The 22,013-nt window shown below is 36.7% G+C and overlaps 1 protein-coding gene across 5 annotated transcripts in view; it reads right to left on the bottom strand.

Moving 5' to 3' along the window:
* POU2F1 (POU class 2 homeobox 1) overlaps window positions 1–22,013 on the bottom strand; it is a 188,625-nt gene that overhangs the window by 78,449 nt on the left and 88,163 nt on the right. For 3 of the 5 annotated variants that reach the window (XM_024116677.1, XM_028488674.2, XM_028488673.1), the window contains one exon: window positions 11,920–11,985. In XM_024116677.1, coding sequence (XP_023972445.1) covers window positions 11,920–11,985 — 66 coding nt within the window. Of the gene's footprint in view, window positions 1–11,919; window positions 11,986–15,202; window positions 15,245–22,013 lie in introns of all 5 variants that reach the window. The other 2 variants (XM_028488675.2, XM_028488671.2) reach the window with 1 other exon arrangement.

Genomic DNA, 22,013 nt, shown 5'->3' with positions numbered 1-22,013 from the left:
ACATAATAAAGGCCATATATGACAAACCCACAAAGGCCATATATGACAAACCCACAGCCAACATCATTCTCAGGGTGAAAAACTGAAACCATTTGCTCTAAAATCAGGAACAAGACAAGGATGCCCACTCTTGCCACTATTATTCAACATAGTTTTGAAAGTTTTAGCCACAGCAATCAGAGAAGAAAAAGAAATAAAATGAGTCCAAATTGGAAAAGAAGTAAAGCTGTCACTATTTGCAGATGACATGATACTATACATAGAGAATCCTAAAGATACCACCAGAAAACTACTAGAGCTAACCAAAGAATTTGGTAAAGTAGCTGGATACAAAATTAATGCACAGAAATATCTTGCATTCCTATAAACTAATGATGAAAAGTCTGAAAGAGAAATTAAGGAAACACTCCCATTTACCACTGCAACAAAAAGAATAAAATACCTAGGAATAAACCTACCTAAGGAGACAAAAGAGCTGTGTGCAAAAAAATTATAATACACTGATGAAAGAAATTAAAGATGATATAAACCAATGGAGAGATATACCATATTCTTGGATTGGAAGAATCAACACTGTGAAAATGACTATACTACCCAAAGCAATCTACAGATTCAGTGCAATCCCTATCAAACTACCAATGGCATTTTTCACAGAACTAGAACAAAAAATTTCACAATTTGTATGGAAACACAAAAGACCCTCCTAGAGAAATGGAAATAAAAACAAAAATAAACGAATGGGACCTAATGAAACTTAGAAGCTTTTGCACAGCAAAGGAAACCATAAACAAGACGAAAAGACAACCCTCAGAATGGGAGAAAATATTTGCAAACGAAGCAACTGACAAAGGATTAATCTCCGAAATAGACAAGCAGTTCATGCAGGGTCAATATCAAAAAAAAAACAAACAACCCAAATCAAAAATGGGCAGAAGATCTAAAGAAACATTTCTCCAAAGAAGATATACAGATTGCCAACAAACACATGAAAGGATGCTCAACATCACTAATCATTAGAGAAATGCAAATCAAAACGACAATGAGGTATCACCTCACACCGGTGAGAATGGCCATCATCAAAAAATCTACAGACAGTAAATGCTGGAGAGGGTGTGGAGTAAAGGGAACCCTTTTGCACTGTTGGTAGAAATATAAATTGATAAAGCCACTATGGAGAATTGCACAGAGGTTCCTTAAAAAACTAAAAATAGAACTACCATACGACCCAGCAATTCCAATACTGGGCATATACCCTGGGAAAACCATAATTCAAAGAGTCATGTACCACAATGTTCACTGCAGCTCTATTTACAATAGCCAGGACATGGAAGCAACATAAGTGTCCAACGACAGATGAATGGATAAAGAAGATGTGGCACATATATGCAGTGGAATATTACTCAGCCGTAAAAAGAAATGAAATTGAGTTATTTGTATTGAGGTGGATGGACCTAGAGTCTGTCATACAGAGTGAAGTAACTCAGAAAGAGAAAAACAAATACTGTATGTTAACATATATATATGGAATCTAAACAAACAAAAAAATGGTTCTGCAAACCTAGGGGCAGGACAGGAAAAAAGATGCAGACGTAGAGAATGCACTTGAGGACATGGGGAGGGGGAAGGGTAAGCTGGGAGGAAGTGAGAGAGTGGCATGGACATATATACACTACCAAATGTAAAACAGATAGCTAGTGGGAAGCAGCCACATAGCACAGGGAGATCAGCTCGATGCCTTGTGACCACCTAGAGGAGTGGGATAGGGAGGGTGGGAGGGAGACGCAAGAGGGAGGGTATATGGGGATATATGTATACGAGCAGAAACGAACACAACATTGTAAAGCAATTATACGCCAATAAAGATGTTAAAAATTAAAAAAAAAAAAAAAGAGTGGTGGTGGGGGAGAGGGTTTCTTCTACTCTAAGCTACTTCATTTACCAGTGCTCTGAAACCCAACACCTCCCTTCTCCTCAGGAACTTTGATTCCTGAATCATCCATCCTTTCTTTACCACTCCCCTCCTAGTAGTTTTCTCCTACCTTATAAACAGACTTGACCTCCTCTCCCATTCTTTCCTTCCTTTTATTGAATATAGCATCATCATCACCATACTCATACTCATAGTAAATACTAGTTATTGAGCACTTACTGAGTTACACATCTACTTGCTTTCAACATCAATTCTATGCAATGTATTATTATTATTTATTTCCATATTATAGCTAAGAGAACTGTGGCACGTAAGGAAATAATGTGCCCAAGGTAACATCTAGTAAGTGAAAGAACCAGGATCTGAATCCAGATGATTTGGTTCCAGGGCCAAACTCTTAATCACTGTGCTACACATCTTCTCAAAGAGCTTCTATTAAAAGAGTTGCCTACATTTATCTTTCCCTTGCCTCAACTATTCACTTCTCTATCAACAGCAATTTTTTTCCCTGCCACTTACCTAAAACCTTTAAAAAAGTCCCTAGTATACAGAACAGATAAACAACAAGGTACTACTGTATAGAACAGGGAACTATATTCAATATCCTGTAATAAACCATAATGAAAAAGAAATATATGCATAACTAAATCATTTTGTTGTATAGCAGAAATTAACACAACATTGTAAATCAACTATACTTCAGTAAGATAAATTTTTTTAAAAGTCCCTAGTAACTACTAACTGTCAAATCCAAAGGTCACATTTTAAGCTTTCTATGTCTCCACCTCTTTGTAAGGCTTGATTACACTGAATACTAACTCCATGAACTTTGCTGTCTGGTTCACTTCTTTTTTTTTTTTTTTTTTTTTTTTTGTGGTATGCGGGCCTTCCTCTGTTGTCGCCTCCCGTTGCGGAGAGCACAGGCCCCGGACGCGCAGGCTCAGCGGCCATGGCTCACGGGCCCAGCCGCTCCGCGGCGCGTGGGATCCTCCCACACCGGGGCGCGAACCCGGTTCCCCTGCATCGGCAGGCGGACGCGCAACCACTGCGCCACCAGGGAAGCCCGGTTCACTTCTTTTTTAAAAAAATATTTATTTATTTATTTGATTGTGCTGGGTCTTAGTTGCAGCAGGGAGGCTCCTTAGTTGTGGCATGCAGGCTCCTTAGCTGTAGCATGTGAACTCTTAGCTGTGGCATGCATGTGGGATCTAGTTCCCAGACCAGGGATGGAAACCGGGCCCCCTGCATTGGGAGCACCAAGTCTTAACCACTGTGGCACCAGGGAATTCCATGTTGGGTTCACTTCTGATCTCCACGGTTGCTCTTTCTTAGACCACTTAAGCATTGTCCAAAGGAAATTTATGTGATGACGGAAATGTTTTATATATATGCTATCTAATGTGGTAGCCACTAACCACATGTGGCTACTGAGCACTAGACGGGTGGCTAACTTGACTGAATTTTTTATTTAATTTTAATTTAAACAGCCACATGCAGCCTGTGGCCATCCTACTGGACATCCTACTTCATGTGCTTCTCTTCCTCTGTTTGCCCTTTCTATGTTGTAGAAGAGTTTTGCCCTTGGTCCTCTTCTCAGCTATTCCACTCTCTTCCCAGCAGTATCTCCCTGCTAAGTACTTTCACATCTATATAAGCAGCCAGATTTCTTTCCTCAGGAACATATCTCTATCTTCAATTACTCACTTCTTCACCTGCAAGTACCATATGGCACCCAAATGCAACATCTTCAAAACTGAATGTATCACCTCATTGTCAAGTCTACTCCTAGCTCAGGCAGTCCCTACTCAGGTAATGATGCTACATCTATCTCAGTCCCAAGCCAAATACAGGTTTTCATTTTAGATTACTCCCTTTCTTGCTTGCTTTTTTTTTCACTCCCTCTCAAACTCCTCTCCTCCTCTCGCAAATGCTTATTAAATCTGACCCCTGGCTTCCACTGCCACTGCTCTAAGCCAGAATGCTATATAATGGATCTAACTGAAACAGTAATGGAGTCTAGTTTTTTGCTTCAAGCAAGATTAAAGTATAACATGGCTGGAAAAATCTTTTATACTTAGAAAAAAAGAACACAAAAAAGTGGCATGATAGGAAGCTAAACTGCTTTGTCAGGAAGAAGGGAGAATATTACAATCTCACAATTTGTGCCTAAAGCATCCTTTTAGAAACAAATCTTATTAATATTCCAAATTCTATTGGTAATGAATAAAAATGAAATGGATACTACCTTTAAAATCTTTATTTTTGTTACTGGGTTATCACTTGGTGAAAAGAATTGCTCATTCACTCATTTAACAAAAGTATAATCTTAATGCAAATGTCACTTAATATTCTCATAAGCTCTGTAGTATACCCCAAAACAACAACAAAAAATTCCCCACATGCAGCAAAGGGCAGGGCCAGGGCAAGTTTCTCATTATGTAGTGGTCAGAATCTCTTAGAAGCCATGTACTTTAACTGACATCTACCAAACCAAACACTAGAGGAGAGCCATCTTTCCTATAAGTGTTTGACTTTTTGCTTCTAGACCACGAAGAACAGAGTAATATATCCTCCATCATGCTCGTGAGGCTCTAGAAGTGCTCCAGCCAATTTCAATGACCTGTGGAACTACCCACTATTTAAAACATCACTATGAAGGAAGACCAAGAAAAATCAGTATCGGTATTGGTATTTCCACCCTGAGGCTTATAAGAGCACTTTGGCCAGTGCAGAATGAAGCCCACACAGTAAAATATGTAATACATTTAAAATAATAATAATAATAGTAATAAGAATATTAGTAATAACCCTTGGATAAATGTAAGTTCAAAAGAAAATGGCCCTGTGGAGTCTGAAATGTACAATTGCTATACTCTGTTTTGATGAGAACTTTATGTGAGGCCTGTTCCTCAGTGAATTTCTGAGGCTTCGACTGAAAATGCTGGTATTTCATCTGGAAATATTTTCCAAAACTAGCGCTGTTTCAAGACATCAAGATTCTTCAATTATTATGAAAAATAGCAGATATATTCACTGGTGCCCTGGTCTTTTCAACATCCTTTGTCCTCATCTTGGAGAAAATGATGTCTGATCACGCTCTCTTAAGAATATAACTCCCTAATATTAGCCATGGCACTAATAAGTCCCACAGAACAGATGCATCATTGGTTGCTAAGAACTTCTGATAGTATTTTTGGAATGCCACTTCATAAATGTATATTAGGTTGCATTAACAAATTTCTTTGACTTTTTCAGTTGCCAAAAAGATCTTGATATTATCCTGGGAAAAACAATCATTTGAATGAAAAATCTAGTGAACCAGGTCAGGATAGGAAGCCTTAGCTCTACCATAATTCAGGTTACAAACAAGACTTACAGTTAATTGACCATAAACTCAATGAATCAACAGGTTAAAACTGAGTCCTCCTAAAATTGAGTCCTTGTCTGGTTACAAGGTGAGTCAGTTGCTTTAAAATAAAACAACTTTTAATATTTCAAAACAGTTAAATATTATCAGAAAAAATAACATTTTAGATTTTAAAAATTTAATCTGATGTCATTTTTACCTTTATTAATTATAAAAAAATTATAATAAGCCAGTGGTAAGTTTTAAAAAATAACAATAATAAGCCAATGGTAACAGCAGTGACTGCACTAAAGTCTGTAATACTAATTCTGAGGATGACTAAATGATAAAGGATTTAGAAATCACATGACACGATGGGAAAAATCTGAAGGAATTAGAAACCTTCAGTACAGATTTCTTCCTCCCATGTGAGCTTTTACTGTTTCTTCATCCTAAACATACGCTGTCTACTACCACCACATTTACATCCTACCCAGCTTCAAGGTCCAGTTTAAGTCCCACCTTCTTCAAAGTCTTCTCTAATCCTACCAGCTAGAAATGATTTCTCCCTACACTGAATTCTCACAGACTCATGTAATACTTATGAATATTCTATTACATTTCCATACATGTTTTCTCTGTAAGATAAATTTCCTGAGAACAAATTAATATTTTATTCAACTTTAGTGATCCTACTGAGTATAGTACAGTGTCTTGCACAGTGGAGACAAAACAAAAGGAACAACATAGCTCAAAGGATAAGAGGATGGCTCCGCTCAATTTTATAGATATGTTTATAGATATGTGTGACTTTTGTCAAGGGACTAAAAACATCTAAGCCTCAATCCCTGATCTATAAAGAGAAAAAAATAATGCCTCATATGGTTGTTATAAGGATTAAATTAGACAATCTATGTGTTTAATACATCTAGTAAATACTTAATGAATGACAGCCACTATTATATTAAATTATTACTTTATAATGAACTGTAATATTTTATAATATATTACTTTATAATAAGTCACTTTATAATAAATGTCAAATAAATGAAGAAGACATAGAATAGGGCAATGACTTCCAGAAGAGCTTTCATTTTTAAAAGATGAGGAAAATCATTTTAATCTGTGTTACTGGTAAGGGCAGAATTCAAAAAAGTATAGATAACAGAGTTGTACAACAACAGAATACGGTGCATTAAAAATTAACTGTTCCCTGACAATGGATGAGTCCAAGCACAGGATAGATGAACATCTGTCAGGAATACTGATGAAAGAAGTCTGCCCTTTGATTAAAAAGTGAGCAAGGCTTTAAAATTTGTCTAATATTTTTTACATTAAAGAAAATGCTTTGGTTTTTCCTACCGATGTTTATAAAACTTTATACAACTGCTTTACTTTTCCAATTGTCATCTAAAATACAGTTGGTCAGATTTAATTTAGGATAAAGTACTGTGGCAGGCAGAACAGCCACTCAAAGACGTCCACATCTTAATCTCAGATGCTGTGAATAGTTACCTTACATGGTAAAAAAGATTCTGCATATCGGATCAAGTCAAGGGTCCTGAGGTGGGGGGGAATTATCCTCGATTATCTGGGTGGACCCAGTGTAATCACAAAATGGTCTTTATAAGAGAAAGAGGGAGGCAGGAGAGCCAGAGAAGATATGATGAAAGCAGGGGTCAGAGAGAGAGAGGGAGAAAAGAGAGAGACAGAGACAGAGAGAGGAAGACAGACAGACAGACAGACTTAAAGACACTTTACTTCTGGCTTTGAAGATGGAGGAAGAGGCCATAAACCAAGGAATGTAGGTAGCCTATAGAAGCTAGAAAAGGGAAGGAAATGAATTCTCTCCACAGAGCTTCCAGAAGGAATGCAGCCCTTCCAAACACTAATTTTAGGACTTCTGACCTCCAGAGCTGTAAGATAATAAATCTGTGTTGTTTTACCTAGCAATTTCACTATTAGTTATATACCCCAAAGAACTGTGTGCCAATGTTCAATGCAGCATTAATTCACAATGGCTAAAAGGTAGAAACAACCCAAGTGTCTATAAACAGATGAATGGATAAACAAAATGTGGTACAAACATACAATGGAGTATTATTCAGCTATAGATTGTGTAACCTAGATAAACTTGAAAATATGCTAAGCGAACTAAGTCAGACACAAAAGAACAAATATTGCATGATTCCACTTAATATAAAGTATCTAGAATAGGCAAATTCAGAGACATAAGATACACATCTGTTTTCTTTAATTTGAGCTGACCCACAAGAAGCTTATTACTCCTTTTTATTTATTTTAATCAATTCCTTAAAGGTAACTATGTCAAAACTCATTCACTCTACTCATACCCCCAAATCCATTTCATTCAAAATCTTTGAGGCAGTATGAGATAATGAGAGGGAGGGGATATATGTATACATATAGCTGATTCGCTTCATTGTACAGCAGAAACTAAGACAATATTGTAAGGCAACTATAGCCCAATTTAAAAAAAGAAAAAAGAAAGAAAGGTAATGAAAGGCTCACAGTCTTTGCAATCACAAATTACTAAACAGTTCTGAATTTATTTCCCTTATCTGTAAAATAGGCATAATACTATTTACCTTAAAAGAGTATTTTAACAATTATAAAGTATATATAATAAAGCAGCTAGCCGTGCACATATAGTAAGAATTCAACAAATGGTAACTGCTGCTATAATTATTACTATTATCTTTACCTTCCCCTCCGATGACCGCCTCAACTACTTAAAAGAGAAATAAGAAAAATGGAACAATCTAACATGAATTATTCCTCATTTTCCTTCTCCTTTCCACCTCAATTTTCTGTCATTGTTTGATCTTAGCTTCTTCTCCCCAATATAAAAAAAGGGTATATCTTTTTCCATTTTCAAAGTTAACCCTCCATTCTGTACTTTTGATCCTAACGCTTTCCCCTACCTCAGTTCCATCAGTTGTTTTTCTTTAATTCCTGTCTCTCTGGTGTTCCTTCCACCTGGCCCATGAACATACTCAAATTTCCTCAAAGAAATACCGCTATGGTACTTTCCTATACCTCCTCTTGAATTACCATAATCTATCCTGAATCCGTCACCTGCGTATCTGTCTCATCTCTAATGGATTGCTAACTCTTCAAAGACTGAGGGTATCTCATTTATCTGCATTAACATCTTTTAATAACACTAAGTATAGTGTTTTACATATAGGACAGGCACAGACTTAAATAAATTAATAAACCTAAACAACAGATTTTCTGTGAACATATAAGGGCTGTTTGACAAAAGCGCATTGTCAGATTTAGCTGCTCAACCTAAATAAATCACTCTGGTCGGAGAAAGGCAAAGAAGTAATGTATCAAATACAATCTTAATTTTATAATACCATTCTCTTAAAATGTCACAAAATCAAAAATTATTTTTTCCTGAAATGTTTAAAATTGTTGTAGTCTACACAAAAGTATTCTGAATCCAGAAAATGTGAAACTTTGGTTTTATTATGATGCTAAGGGTTCTTTCCATTGAAAACTTTTCTTGTTATTCATAAACCAACAAAAACTAAGAACCCATATACTATTTTTATTTTATTTTTTTGCAGTACGCAGGCCCCTCACCGCTGTGGCCTCTCCCGTTGTGGAGCACAGGCTCCGGAAGCGCAGGCTCAGCGGCCATGGCTCACGGGCCCAGGCGCTCCGCGGCATGTGGGATCTTCCCAGACCAGGGCAGGAACCCACGTCCCCTGCATCGGCAGGCGGACTCTCAACCACTGCGCCACCAGGGAAGCCCAAGAACCCATGTATTCTTTACAGTTAAGCAATCTTCAGGTTTGTTAGTTATATTTTTAAATAAAAATCAATTTATAAGCAAGTAATTACCTGAATAAACTGTAATTTTATTTTGTTTTATTATTTTTTGGCTGTGCTGAACGGCATGTGGGATCTTAGTTCCCCAACCAGGGATTGAACCCTCGCCCCCTGCAGTGGAAGCGTGTAGTCTTAACCACTGGACCACCAGGGAAGTCCCAGTAGACTGTAATTTTACATCTAATGTATCAGACATGGTATTTAGTAAGCAAACTGGAACTCAAATGTATTTTTATGTTCCTAAGCTAACCAACTGACATCAGTGGGAAATGCTAAGAACACAGTGACAGACCCTTAACATTTGAGAAACTAGACGTTCAAGGTTATCCTCAAGTGAATGTAAAAGCCCATAATATGGAAGTAATGTGTAATTTTATAAAGGCAACAAATGCTTCAGTCAACACACAGAAAGTGAGTCACCATGCTCCAGAGTTAGTATGGCTGATCATCTCATGTTTGATCCAATTTCTCTTATTATTTCATTAGCAGTAATTCTTGTGAAAAAGGAATAAAAATTTTCCCTATTTGTAAAATCAACTACCATTGCTGCTGGTGGAAATAAAAAAGTCTAAGAAAGCACTAGTTTTCAGCCACAAAATCAGAGTCTTAGAGACATTAAAAAGTAAAATATCTAAATTCATACTGCTTAGCTCTATGGTGAATGAGTCTGCCATGCAATCCATATTAAAACAGGGCAAGAAATTCATGGGACTGTTTCAGCAAGCGTTCCAGCCAGAATTTATCTTACATAGCTCTATAAATGGTTTTAGACCCAAATATACATATACAAAGCTTTGCTTAAATTTTCAGTTTTATTTTATTACAGTTCATGGGAGAAACCATATGCAGGGTGTACATCCTAATCCTGCCTTTATTTCCTGGCTGGTTTTGTGCCTCAATTTCCTATTCCTTGAAATAATACCTAACTTGCAGGGCTGCCATAAGAACTCAAAAATCAGGTAATGCATACAGTGCTTAAGATTTTTAAAAACATGTCATCAGGGTTTAATTAAATGTGTTCCTCAATAAATGGTAGCTACTGAAACTTCTATTATAGTAATGGATTCCCAGAGAATCCGATATAGTGTTTTTTCAGTGTTCTCCAATCATTCTGAGCCTGTTTCTCTTCCCTAAGAAATACATGCCTCTTCTTTGAATCTGAATTCTTTAGGCATGGGTGTCCTGCTCACTCTCTTCTAGTGTCTTAATGGGATCAACTGCCCTATTTCTCTCTGCAAACAAGTCCCACACCTAAGCTAGGTGGCCAAAATACTGGCAGAGGGACTGCTGCTACAAAAAAATGCAAGGCGGAGCCCAAACAGGGGACAGAAAGGAGACTGGCTGACACTTCAGACAGAATAGAATGCTGCCCTTCCCCTTCGCGGGATGTATTTACAGCAGTCTTCCTGGCTAGCCTCAGTTGGAGTAACGTGAGAGACATGTTAAATACAGCAGGAAGCCCCACTGCTCAGTTTCACATAAAGAGGCAGGTATGCTTTAGAGATTAAAAGATTAACAAGTATCTCCAGGTACTAAAAAATTTTAAACGAAAGATACGTAGTCAGGAAGCTGCTGTACTGGTTCAACTCATCTACTTCAAATTAAAAGGTGTTGTGGCCAGTAGGGGTGGAAAACAAAGACAGTCTCCAAGAGTGACTCTCATTTTTACTATCTCTCATAGTTAGGCATTTTAAAAATCACGAGTCAGGGCTTCCCTGGTGGCGCAGTGGTTGACAGTCCGCCTGCCGATGCAGGGGACGCGGGTTCGTGCCCCGGTCCGGGAGGATCCCGCGTGCCGCGGAGCGGCTGGGCCCGTGAGCCGTGGCCGCTGAGCCTGCGCGTCCGGAGCCTGTGCTCCGCGGCGCAAGAGGCCGCGGCGGTGGGAGGCCCGCGTACCACAAAAAAAAAAAAAAAAAAAAAAAAAAAAAAAATCACGAGTCAAAGAGGCAACGCTCTCTGCTAGTAAAAACCTAGTGAAACTATTACTTTCTGGGTATCCCTGCCCATAATTCCCTTCTTAAATGGTTGATAAAGACACATAGTCAAATGTCGAGTATGGGCTGTGGAGATAATCTATCCTTTACGGACTCACCTTCCTCCCACGGGGGCCTCAGTTTCCTCATTTTTATGGTATTAATTTTCTCTTGATACAGAGTTTAATCAAGTGTAAATTTTTTTTAAAAAATTACCAAAAAAAAGGATGTATTAGAAACAGGTGTGTGTCTTTATCTACTCACAATACCATAACTTCAATACAATTTATACTGAATGTGGATAAGATTTCCCATTTTGATTAACACCTATAACAAGAGCGACTTTTTTGTTATAGCCATTCAACTTTTTTGAATGGCTGTGTAGCTGGCACCATGCTTAACACATTTCCTTTAATACTCACAATGACTTATGAAATTTATTATCCCTATTTTATAGGTGAACAAATTAAGTCTTTTTCAAAGACTGGGGAAACTGCCTGAAGTCACACAGCTTAGTGAGTGGCTAGTAAGTGATTCCCAGAACTAACTGACCCAAAGGACTAGTCTCTCAACTACTCTATAGTTTCTCTGATATATGGCAGCAAAAGATGAAACAATCTGCAGAAGAAGTTAGATAATCTTAAATCAATACAATCCCAGTTGCTGCAAATACTAACTAATATTTGACAACTCAATAATCAAATTGGTCTTTATTCACCAAATACAAGTCATAGTTAAATGGGAAGTTTCTTCTTTTAGCTCTATTACATCTAATTAAAAAGCAGGATCTGAGAACAATCTTGTACCTGTGTTGCCATCTCCACTCTCCATAGATGGTTTACTGGTTTCTGACGGATTGTTCATTCTTGAGTCTGCAATAAATCAGAAGAGAACAGCTTTTGAAAATATTGGGGGTGTGGTTAGGGAGGCAAAATTGTGGCAAAGGAAAAGGTCAAGAATATTGACTATTGTTACAGTCCTACAGTTCAAGGAGAGATGGTATCAACATTAAAACACTGCAAACTATAATAAAATTTTATCTGAAAGAAATTCAGGATTCCCTTAACTCTGAAGTGATCCACAAATAAATTGTCTTTCTAAAGAACCTTGAGATTCTTCCAAGAGAAATAACAGAAATCTAACCTGCAAAAAAAAATTATAATAGAGAGTATAATATAAAAAAGAGGAAAAATGTTTTATAATATGAAGCATAAAGTATATTAAATAAACAAAGTTGGGGCAGGGAGGAGGAGAGAAGTACCTCACAAAGTAAAATATGTTATTCCCAAATAAAGTTTCTTTTTTCATAAGTAAACATATTCATTAATTGTAACCTAAATAATCTACTGGTACTCTTGATTACAGACTGGACAATACCTCAACCTAACAGAATAAAATGAAAACATGTCTAAGAAAAATATCTCCATATTTACTCCCCACCCCTTCCCTCAAAACAAATTAAACATGTGTCAAACTGAGAATATATCAAATTCATACCTCAATCATAAACCAGTACAAGAAGCTGGACTACAAGGCATAATAGATACATCTAATAACTGCAAAATTAAATCACAACCACACCCAGTTAAAAATTAGACTGCCTTGATATCCTAAATGAATGCTTTCATAGTAATACGTTTTCATCAAGCAATATTAAGTATCCTAGAAGATATGCAAGAGGAAAGACAAGAACAAGTTGTCTTCTACCACTTCTAAAGGGTAAAAACTATACATTTAATATGTATCTTATTCTACTTCTCCTGTGAACTCAAACTTAGCATACTTATAATCAAAGAAGTTTACTAACAAGCAAGTTCTACCTTTTCCCTCAATGGGTTAAGAACTATTTAACTATAATTATTAGCAGAGAATAATAATTAAACTATATATTATATTCAATTTTTTGACTGAAGAGCCCATTTTGTCATCTGCTTAAATGTTTAACTAGAAAATCAAAACAATCATTAGTAGTCCCAACCATGTTGTCCATGGTTACTTTATCCACATGCATAACTGATAAGATCAAGAGTCCTTCTCTCATAAATTTCATTTCCAACCTGGAAGCTGTGTAATAGCTTTTTAAATACAGCTTTTGAAACAAATGCTTGCCTTATGGGCTTAAGCAGTTCTATCATATATTTGTTTTCTTTTTCACATGTTCAACGGGTTCAAATTTCTATGTCTGTGGTCATAAATGAGGGTAGTTCTATAACTTCCTTCCCCCTACAGAAAAATTTAAATATCATCTGAAAGCATACTAAGGTTTGAAAGAAACAGGTGTACAGCTCAGTAAACATCAGCTTTCTGAATGACTTAACCAAAATCTTATGAAAGTCAACAAAAACCACAACAAATGTAATAGAATACACCCTTAAGCATACATGCTGCTCAATGCTTCCTTTAGAATGTATTTTAAAAGAAAGTGGGAAAAAATGATGAAGCAGTTAACATTCATCAGAAGGGTAACAATGTTTTCCACATACCATAAAAACAAAGCTGTAGGCATAATTCTCAACAAGTCATGACCTGTACAACTCATATCCTGATTTCCACATCTAAAAATTAAAAATTATGTCACAGGTATTCTTTGTGAATCTTCTATGCATTTTCTATCAAACTGTCAAGAGCTTAATACACATACACAAAAATAAATAAAACCAAATCCTGATTAACTGTACAACTATGAATGTTGTACATTGGAGTGAAATGGAAGAATGTTTAAATAATATTTACTGTGAACTGAAAATTACAGATATAATGTCTAATTCTAAAATGTAATGCTAAAAATATTTCAGAAAGGTACTTTCCTTTCCTTTCTTGAGTTCCCAACTTAGTAGATGTAAAAGAGTAAATACAAGTAAGTTCTTTTTTTGATATGTGAAGTTTGTTTTTTCTCTCTGGGCACACTGAACTGACTGTATGAGTCTAATACACAGTCTACAGGTTGCTCTTGGATTGAATTCTTGACATCAGTTTGTTATTTTAGTCATTCACCCTTTTAATAGTGATTTTTATCATGCTGTACAAGTATTAGTACTATGCTGGGTTTAGGCCATGCCTTCCAGCTAAAAATTCAAACATTTTCAGAACTATCATTTTAATTTATCCTGAGCTACTGTGATGGTGATGGGGGGCAGCCTCAATTTTTCAAGCAGGAAAAATTACCTACAGGAAAAAAAATTCATTTGTAGAGGTTTTAAAACTAAGATATCAGAGACCTGGAGTTCTTATCATCACCTGGAGAGGTGACCAGAGTAACCCAAAGAGGTTTCAACAATTTTGCATACAAACAGAAAAAACTCAACACAAAATATGGCCACCATGGTCACAGTAAGTCTAAAAACCAAAGTGCCTCAATCTATTTTAAATCTTAATCACCAAAGAGAGTTTATATATTCAAGCCACACATCCCCCTCCCCAAATCTTGTTGTTCTGTAGGAAAAACTCTAAAAACAGGCTTTCCAGCACTTAAAAATTGTTTCCTGAAGAACAGAAGTTGATTTTTTAAAAATAAAAAAGGCTAGTATTAGCCAAAATTTGAAAACAGTTAACAGTTTCTAAAATCTGGAAATTGATCAACAGTCCTATTGCAGTAACCATTCCAATTACCTTCTGCATTCGCATTTATGGGAACAACTATGCACTATGTGGCTCCATCTTATTTTTCACTAGGCATTTTTTTATAGAAGACATTCACATTCGGTATGCAAAACTTTTTTATTAATATGTACATATTATTTCCGTACACTTTATACCTTGTTTGAGATTTAGACTGTTTTTAGAACTACATGAAATACTCTCAATAGAAATTTCCAAAAAGCAAAAATGTCCTCCATTCAAGTTGAACTCTAAATCCACACTATTTACTGAAAATATCCTCTGAACCAGAAGAGCTAGTGGTAGGAAGGGACCTACTGCAAATTCAAGCAGGCTTGTGCTTTGCAAATGCTTTCCTCCTTCCCAGCTCAATCCACTTCTCCCCCCTCCCCCGAGTTGGTTGCATATGCGATTAAGCATTTATGCATAGTCAACTCCACACACGCTATTTCCATATTAAAGCTTATAAGAAAGAACCGTGCTGGTACCCACCTAGAACATAGTCACTGCAGTCCAGCATTGCTGTGAAATCTTCTAGAGGTTCAGACAGTCCAAAGCAAGGAAGAAACAGGTAGCAGTTTGGGGTAGGGGAAAGAAAGTACTATTATTTCTAACAAATCTACACTATATTCTTAAAAGAACAAGGGTGGGAGGTGGAAAGTGGATTGGGGGAGAAGCGAAATACAACTTCAGTTACACCATAGCAATCTTCAACTGAATAAGGAAACTTCAGTTGCTCAGAGGAGTTTTAGTCTCTCCTACCAGCTAGGACTGACATTGTCAAGGCAACTGAAGCATGAAAAGTTCCTCTTTTTGTAATAAAATAGAAACAAAGATTGCAGCTGGCAGTTTCCATAATGAAGCTTAATCAGTATGCGCGTGATTAGGGCCTTATGCAAATCTCTCCTCGTTAGCACAGCAGCCAGTACTTTGAAGTCCACGAACAATTCATTTACAGAATACACTGAAAGGACTCCCTGCATAATTTAAATCACTGCATAAATATTTATCAGTCCATTTGCATATTAATTGGCAGTGCATGAAGGGAAAAATTATCTCCTGAGTGCCAGCATAATAATTAGGAGGATAAAATGAGATTTCTTCCAATGGCCTGGCTTCTTGGACCTAACTTGAGATAGTACCGGGGGAGAAGGGAGGGACAGGAGACAGAGTTCTGTTAAAATGCCACTGAAATGACACGTACAAATTAGAAACAACTCTACAGACTTAAGCACCTTTAATCTTATTCCTGCTGGCAACAATGACTTCAGTAATAAGGGGATTTGCAAAAAGCTTTCTACACAATCCAAATAATCCCAAGGAAACAATTAGCAAGGTAGAAGCAGAACATAGGGCTGTCAAGATGGTGCTAGCCTACTGATAGAGAATTTTCCGAATATTAACATACACTGTCAGGTGAAAGTCCTACTTTAAAACGAGGCACCAGTATAAATCCGGAAGCAGTGTAGGAGCTATAAAATTACCTTCCAGAGTATGAAAATTCATTATCTACAAATCCTTTTATACTACCCAAATTAACCAAATAGATTAGTTGAATGCCACATATCACACAATATCCTTCCCCCATCAAAATCAATCTAAAGTGTACGACAGTCTGTTATTTACAATATCAATCATCAAAAAATGGGTCATGTAAATTGTGGAATTAGTATTTTCAAGTAAATTTCACTTAATGTATATGAATCTATAGACTTAGAATGCTTACAAAAGAATATATTTATTTAAAGTGAATTTACAAGGTAAAACATCAACCCCAAATTTTTTAGGCATTACCATATGACAACATTCCAATGTTATCATCATAGACAATTCAGGAGATTTATAAAAACCCATGAAATAGGCATTATTACCCCCCTTTTAAAATAAGGAAACTGAGGCACAGAGAGCTGAAGTAGTTTATCTAATGTCACACTAATAATCTGGAGTCAGGATTTAAAACCAGATTTTGCTGACATTAAAATCTGAGCTCTTGGCTACTATTATTATACCTATGGACAAGTTATACATTTAAGGAACTGGTAGGCATGGGGGGCTTGAATCAAGCAGCAGACTAAAATAGCTTACTTTCAGTGTAGTAAGGAAGCCAATAATTGGTGAGAATAATTTTGTGTTTAAAAGTCAAGTGTGTATGGATACACAGAATAGTGCACCAGACTTGAGGAGAGTTCTCAAGGGTATTATTCCATTAACAATTGCTTTTATTTAGAACTTATCTTCAAGGATGCCAAGTGTCTGATTTTTTAAAATATGTATGTACCTTTTCCCAACATTAAGGATGAAATTAAATTCAACATGCATATGAGGTAATGAAAGACAACATTTCTATAACGGACCTTCAAAAGATTTCCCTGCAAGTCAATAACTTTGCTAGGAACAGAACCAAAAACCATTTCTTAACTTTTAGATCAGCACTCTATTTATACTGCTAGTTTTTCTATGTTTTACAGAACCACAAAATCCATACAAGGAGAGGGTTTGGGGGAGAAATTTAACAATGATGTGTAGTACCCATGAGACTTTCCCTCTTTGAACCTTCCTTTTCTCATCTGTAAAATGATACTATCTTTTTCATGAGGTTGCTGTGAGGATAAATGTGCTTGTGCTTCTCAGACTAGACCTTGGACTGGAGCATGAGGTAGTTGTGCCAGGGAAGACATCAAGACACACGATAAACATGGTACATCCTTTAAGAAGACTGATTTTACTCAATAATGAATCATAATACTTTTTAGTAAAACAATCAAGAATATATTATGGAAGAGAATACAAAATTCAAAAGAGTTTTTAAGGTAGAATGTATTGGATTATACAACTTCTACTTGGTGGGAAAATATGAGAAGAAATGATGAATGTGAATAAATGTTTCTTTCCTTCCTCTTCTGCCTTCATAAAATTTTACATTTATTGCCTGTATTTATCATAGAATCTCTCTGCATCTCACCATCTACCTTTTCGTACTGCATGCAGTAATACCTCTAAACTACCTTTCTTATGCCAATTAGGTCTTTCATACGTTAGTTAAGGATGACTTATAGCGACAGCCAATCACTGCCAACTAAGGAGTATTTGCTGGAAGGTACCTTGCAGGGCAGGACTTCAGTAGTATAATAATCCTCCTCCCCCTCAGGCCAAGAGAGTCCCACCGAGTCTCTGCACGGCAGGCCTATAGCTCACTAACTCACACAGGTTACTATGCAAAGTGGGACCTCCTTCCCCTCTGCTGCACAACTCACTATCTTCACTGCAGGAAGAAGGAGAGGGGCAAAAGAAGGAGGCAGCACTGAGATGCAGCAATCCAGAGTGACAGGAAGCCTCACCTTACCCAGGCAGCTGACTTGGTCACAATGGTGGGGGTGAGAAAACTCCCCTCCTGCCACTCTTGATCTAGGTACTTTGTGCATTCTAGAAGGCAGGCTTAAATACTAGAAGGTTGTCCAGGCCTTCTACAGTTGGACTGGGAGAGGGATGGCCACCATTTCTCCCCTACAGTCCCTTAACTGTGGAACAGCTGATCTGAAAGAGGGAAAGAGCTTTTCCCACAAAAGCTCAAATGTTCACCTCATTTGGTCCTCTGTCTGAAATATCAGATTAAAACTTAACCTAGGGGCTTCCCTGGTGGCGCAGTGGTTGAGAATCCGCCTGCCGATGCAGGGGACACGGGTTCGTGCCCCGGTCCGGGAGAATCCCACATGCCGCGGACCGGCTGGGCACGTGGGCCACGGCCGCTGAGCCTGCGCGTCCGGAGCCTGTGCTCCGCCTGAGCCTGCGCGTCCGGAGCCTGTGCTCCGCAACGGGAGAGGCCACAACAGTGAGAGGCCCGCATACCACACACACACAAAAAAACTTAACCTAAAAAGAATACCCTTTTTAAAAAGGAAAACCATTTCTGGGAAGTTTGTAGGATTGTTATTCACACTTCAGCATGAATTAATCCAATTAAACTGCTTTCCTTTAAGACCTAGTTTAGGAGTTGATTAGTGAGGTAATGGTTGTTTCCATTGGAAAAGAGGCCAATAAACTCTTTTTAAAAAGAAATTTACCTTTTTTTGAAGTATGGTTGATTTACAGTGTTTCAGATGTACAGCAAAGTGATTCAGATATATATATGTATCTTTTTCAGATTCTTTTCCATTAAAGGTTATTACAAGATATTGATTATAGTTCCCTGTGCTATACAGTACATCCTTGTTGTTTCCCTATTTTATACATAGTAGTGTGTATATGCCAACCCCAAATTTCCAATTTATCTCCCTCCCCTATCTCCCTTGGTAACCATAAGTTTGTTTTCTATGTCTGTGAGTCTATTTTTGTTTTGTAAATAAGTTCATCTATAGAATTTTTAAAGTTTCCACATATAAATGATATCATATGATATTTGTCTTTCTCTGTCTGATTTACTTCACTTAATAAGATAATCTCTAGGTCCATCCATGTTGCTACAGATGGCATTATTTCATTCTTTTTAATGGCTGAGTAATATTCCACTGTGTATCTATATCACATTTTCTTTATCTATTCATCTGCTGATGGACACTTAGGTTGCTTCCAGGTCTTGGCTACTGTAAACAGTGCTGCTATGAACACTGAGGTGCATGTACCTTTTTGAGTTAAGAGTTTTCTCCGGATATATGCCCAGGAATGGGATTGCAGGATCATATGGTAACCTTATTTTTAGTTTTGAAAGGAATCTCCATACTTTTCCCCATAATGGCTGTACCAATTTACACTCCCACCAACAGTGTAGGAGGGTTCCTTTTTCTCCATAGCCTCTCCAGCATTTATTATTTGTAGACTTATTACTGATGGCCATTTTGACTGGCATATGTGAATGATGCCCCCTAAGCCTACAATACAGGGATTTCAGTGCTTAAAAAAACAAAACCAAAACCAAATGGAATGTCTACCATTTACTAAAAATTTAGATGGGCAAATACCAAGAAAGAATTTACTTTATCACTTTGTCTATTAAGCACTGCCAAATAACAAGAGAACTGAAGGATAATCTTATTTCACAAAAAGTAAACTGAGGCCTAGAGAATGACTCTTAGGTGACACAGCTATTAAGTAGCAGAGAAAGCGGGGGTGGGGGGTATATAATAAGGAAGTATGAGAGGAAAATAAGTACAATAAAATATGCTGAAACTCTTACCACATGATGATACAGAGATCTGTAGTTGTTGGTTAATTAAAAAGGTCAACTTAAATATAAAACCATTGATACATACCTTAAACATTTCATTTTAACACAAAGCACAAAAATATACATTCATTCACTAACCTTTTGATGTTGGACTAAAGCCTTTGCTTTAAGTTTGGATCCACTAATTTGAATTTCCTCTTCTTTCTGGGATAAATCATGCCCTTAGTACACACTCTAATATTTCCAGTTTCAATTTCTTTGGCTTTGTTTTTCAAGCTTATCACATTTTCACATTTTACTATGTGTATAAAATAAATATTAAAAACTCAAGAGAAATTTCATGAAACAATGCTCCTTCCTAGGTGTAATGCACTCTGATATGTTCTAATACATTTCTTCTTTTTTTAAAAAATTGATTTAAACCTACTAAATTGATTTCATGACCCACGGACTGAAAAACTGCTTTAAAAGACACGTGAAGCAATCTGAGTACAGAATCTTTTTCCTTCTTACTTACTTTTTTTTTTAAAGAATAACTTATCCCTGATATTTTACAGCTCCCTTGTTCTCATCTAATTCAGCAGTATTTTTTTTTACTTATTACCCTTTATCAAATCTTTTCAAAGCATTCAACTTAAGTTTTCACAGAAACATCACTTCTCTTTCCCTTGATTTATATAATAATTATTTAAATTGTGTGATTAAAATAAGTATAAACCAGCATGAAAAGGCTTGAGAGCACAAACGTGTAAATGACTTCTGATACCCATACAACTTCAGCAGCAGCAGCAGATATGCACAGACATAATAAGGAGTAAGCATTCAGCATGCTATAGGGGAATCACAAGTATGTTTCAAGCAAGAATTCTCAGGGCATCAGTTAATTGGATCAGTCATTTAAGAGGTGCTTTGTTAAGAAAGCTACCACACTAGAAAGCAGCTAGTATTAAGTGGCTCATGCTCTGGTGTCTTCCTTAACCTGTGCTATCTTATTTTTCTACAGCCATGCCATAGCTCATTTACTGCTCAGTCCAACATCTGGCATCTTTTCAGTAAATATAGCAACATTACAAAATCCAATCCTGAATTGCTTAGCTGTAAAAGCTTAAATCTTGTGCAGCTCTACTAAAGTTTTACCATTACACTAAACTTTTCCGTCAGTCTATCTTATCCTGTTTCTTTACTTCTATAACCGTCTTTTATTTGTTCTAATGTAAAGAGTTTTGCAAAGTCATTTATTTCATGTATGAACACATTCAACAAGTATTTACTAAGTTCTGCCAGACACCAGGATAGGAATTGGGTCTACAACGCTGAGCCACAGAATGCTTACAATTCAATAGTAGACAGAAATATTAGGCAATCATCTAAATACAGAATTACAAAGTGTGAAAATTCCATGGAAGAAAAGATCAGGTGACAACATGGCTTTAACACAGGCCTATAATTTGTCTTGACATCCTTGGCTACTATTAGAGTTCTCTAACTTCAAGAAATGGAATGTGACTTTTTCTCTGATTCCATTTACTAAATCCATGAAAAACAGGCTTTGTTTTATTTAAAACCACATGCTGCTTTGTTTATTGTCATTCATCCTTTGAACTATTTCGTTTCACTTCTGGATTGGTAATTTGTGTCTTCTCTCTTTTTATCTCTCTCTTACTCCCAGGTTTCATAAATTTGTGTGAAAATACAGGTAACAAGTATCCCAAAGTTCTACACGAGATACAAAATCTACTCCTTCACTAAACTAATTAAAATGTTCTTTAGACTAATCGGATGTTATTAATATCTCTTACCATTAACAGTACAGTGGCAGTCATTCCATAAACATTTAATAACTCTCAATCTGTCTGAAATACCGTTCCCTCCCTATATCAACTAGTGAAAAGTCTATCTATCCTATAAAGACAGGCTCAAAAGTTATGACCACAGATCTTCATTCCCCTCACTGTCAAGTAACTTTGTTTCCCTGAAATCTTATAGCAATGATAATATCCCTCTTTTCTTTTTAACTTTCTACTTTGAAATAGTTAGAAATTTATAGGAATTTATAGAGACAGGTCTCATGTACTCTTCATCCGGTTTCCCCCACTGGTTACATCTTACATAACTAACAGCACAGTACAACTAACAGTACAA

This window comes from Physeter macrocephalus, chromosome 4 (assembly GCF_002837175.3).
Source record: "Physeter macrocephalus isolate SW-GA chromosome 4, ASM283717v5, whole genome shotgun sequence".
NCBI classification, from domain to species: Eukaryota; Metazoa; Chordata; class Mammalia; order Artiodactyla; family Physeteridae; genus Physeter; species Physeter macrocephalus.
This window is presented reverse-complemented; position numbering and strand designations above follow the sequence as displayed.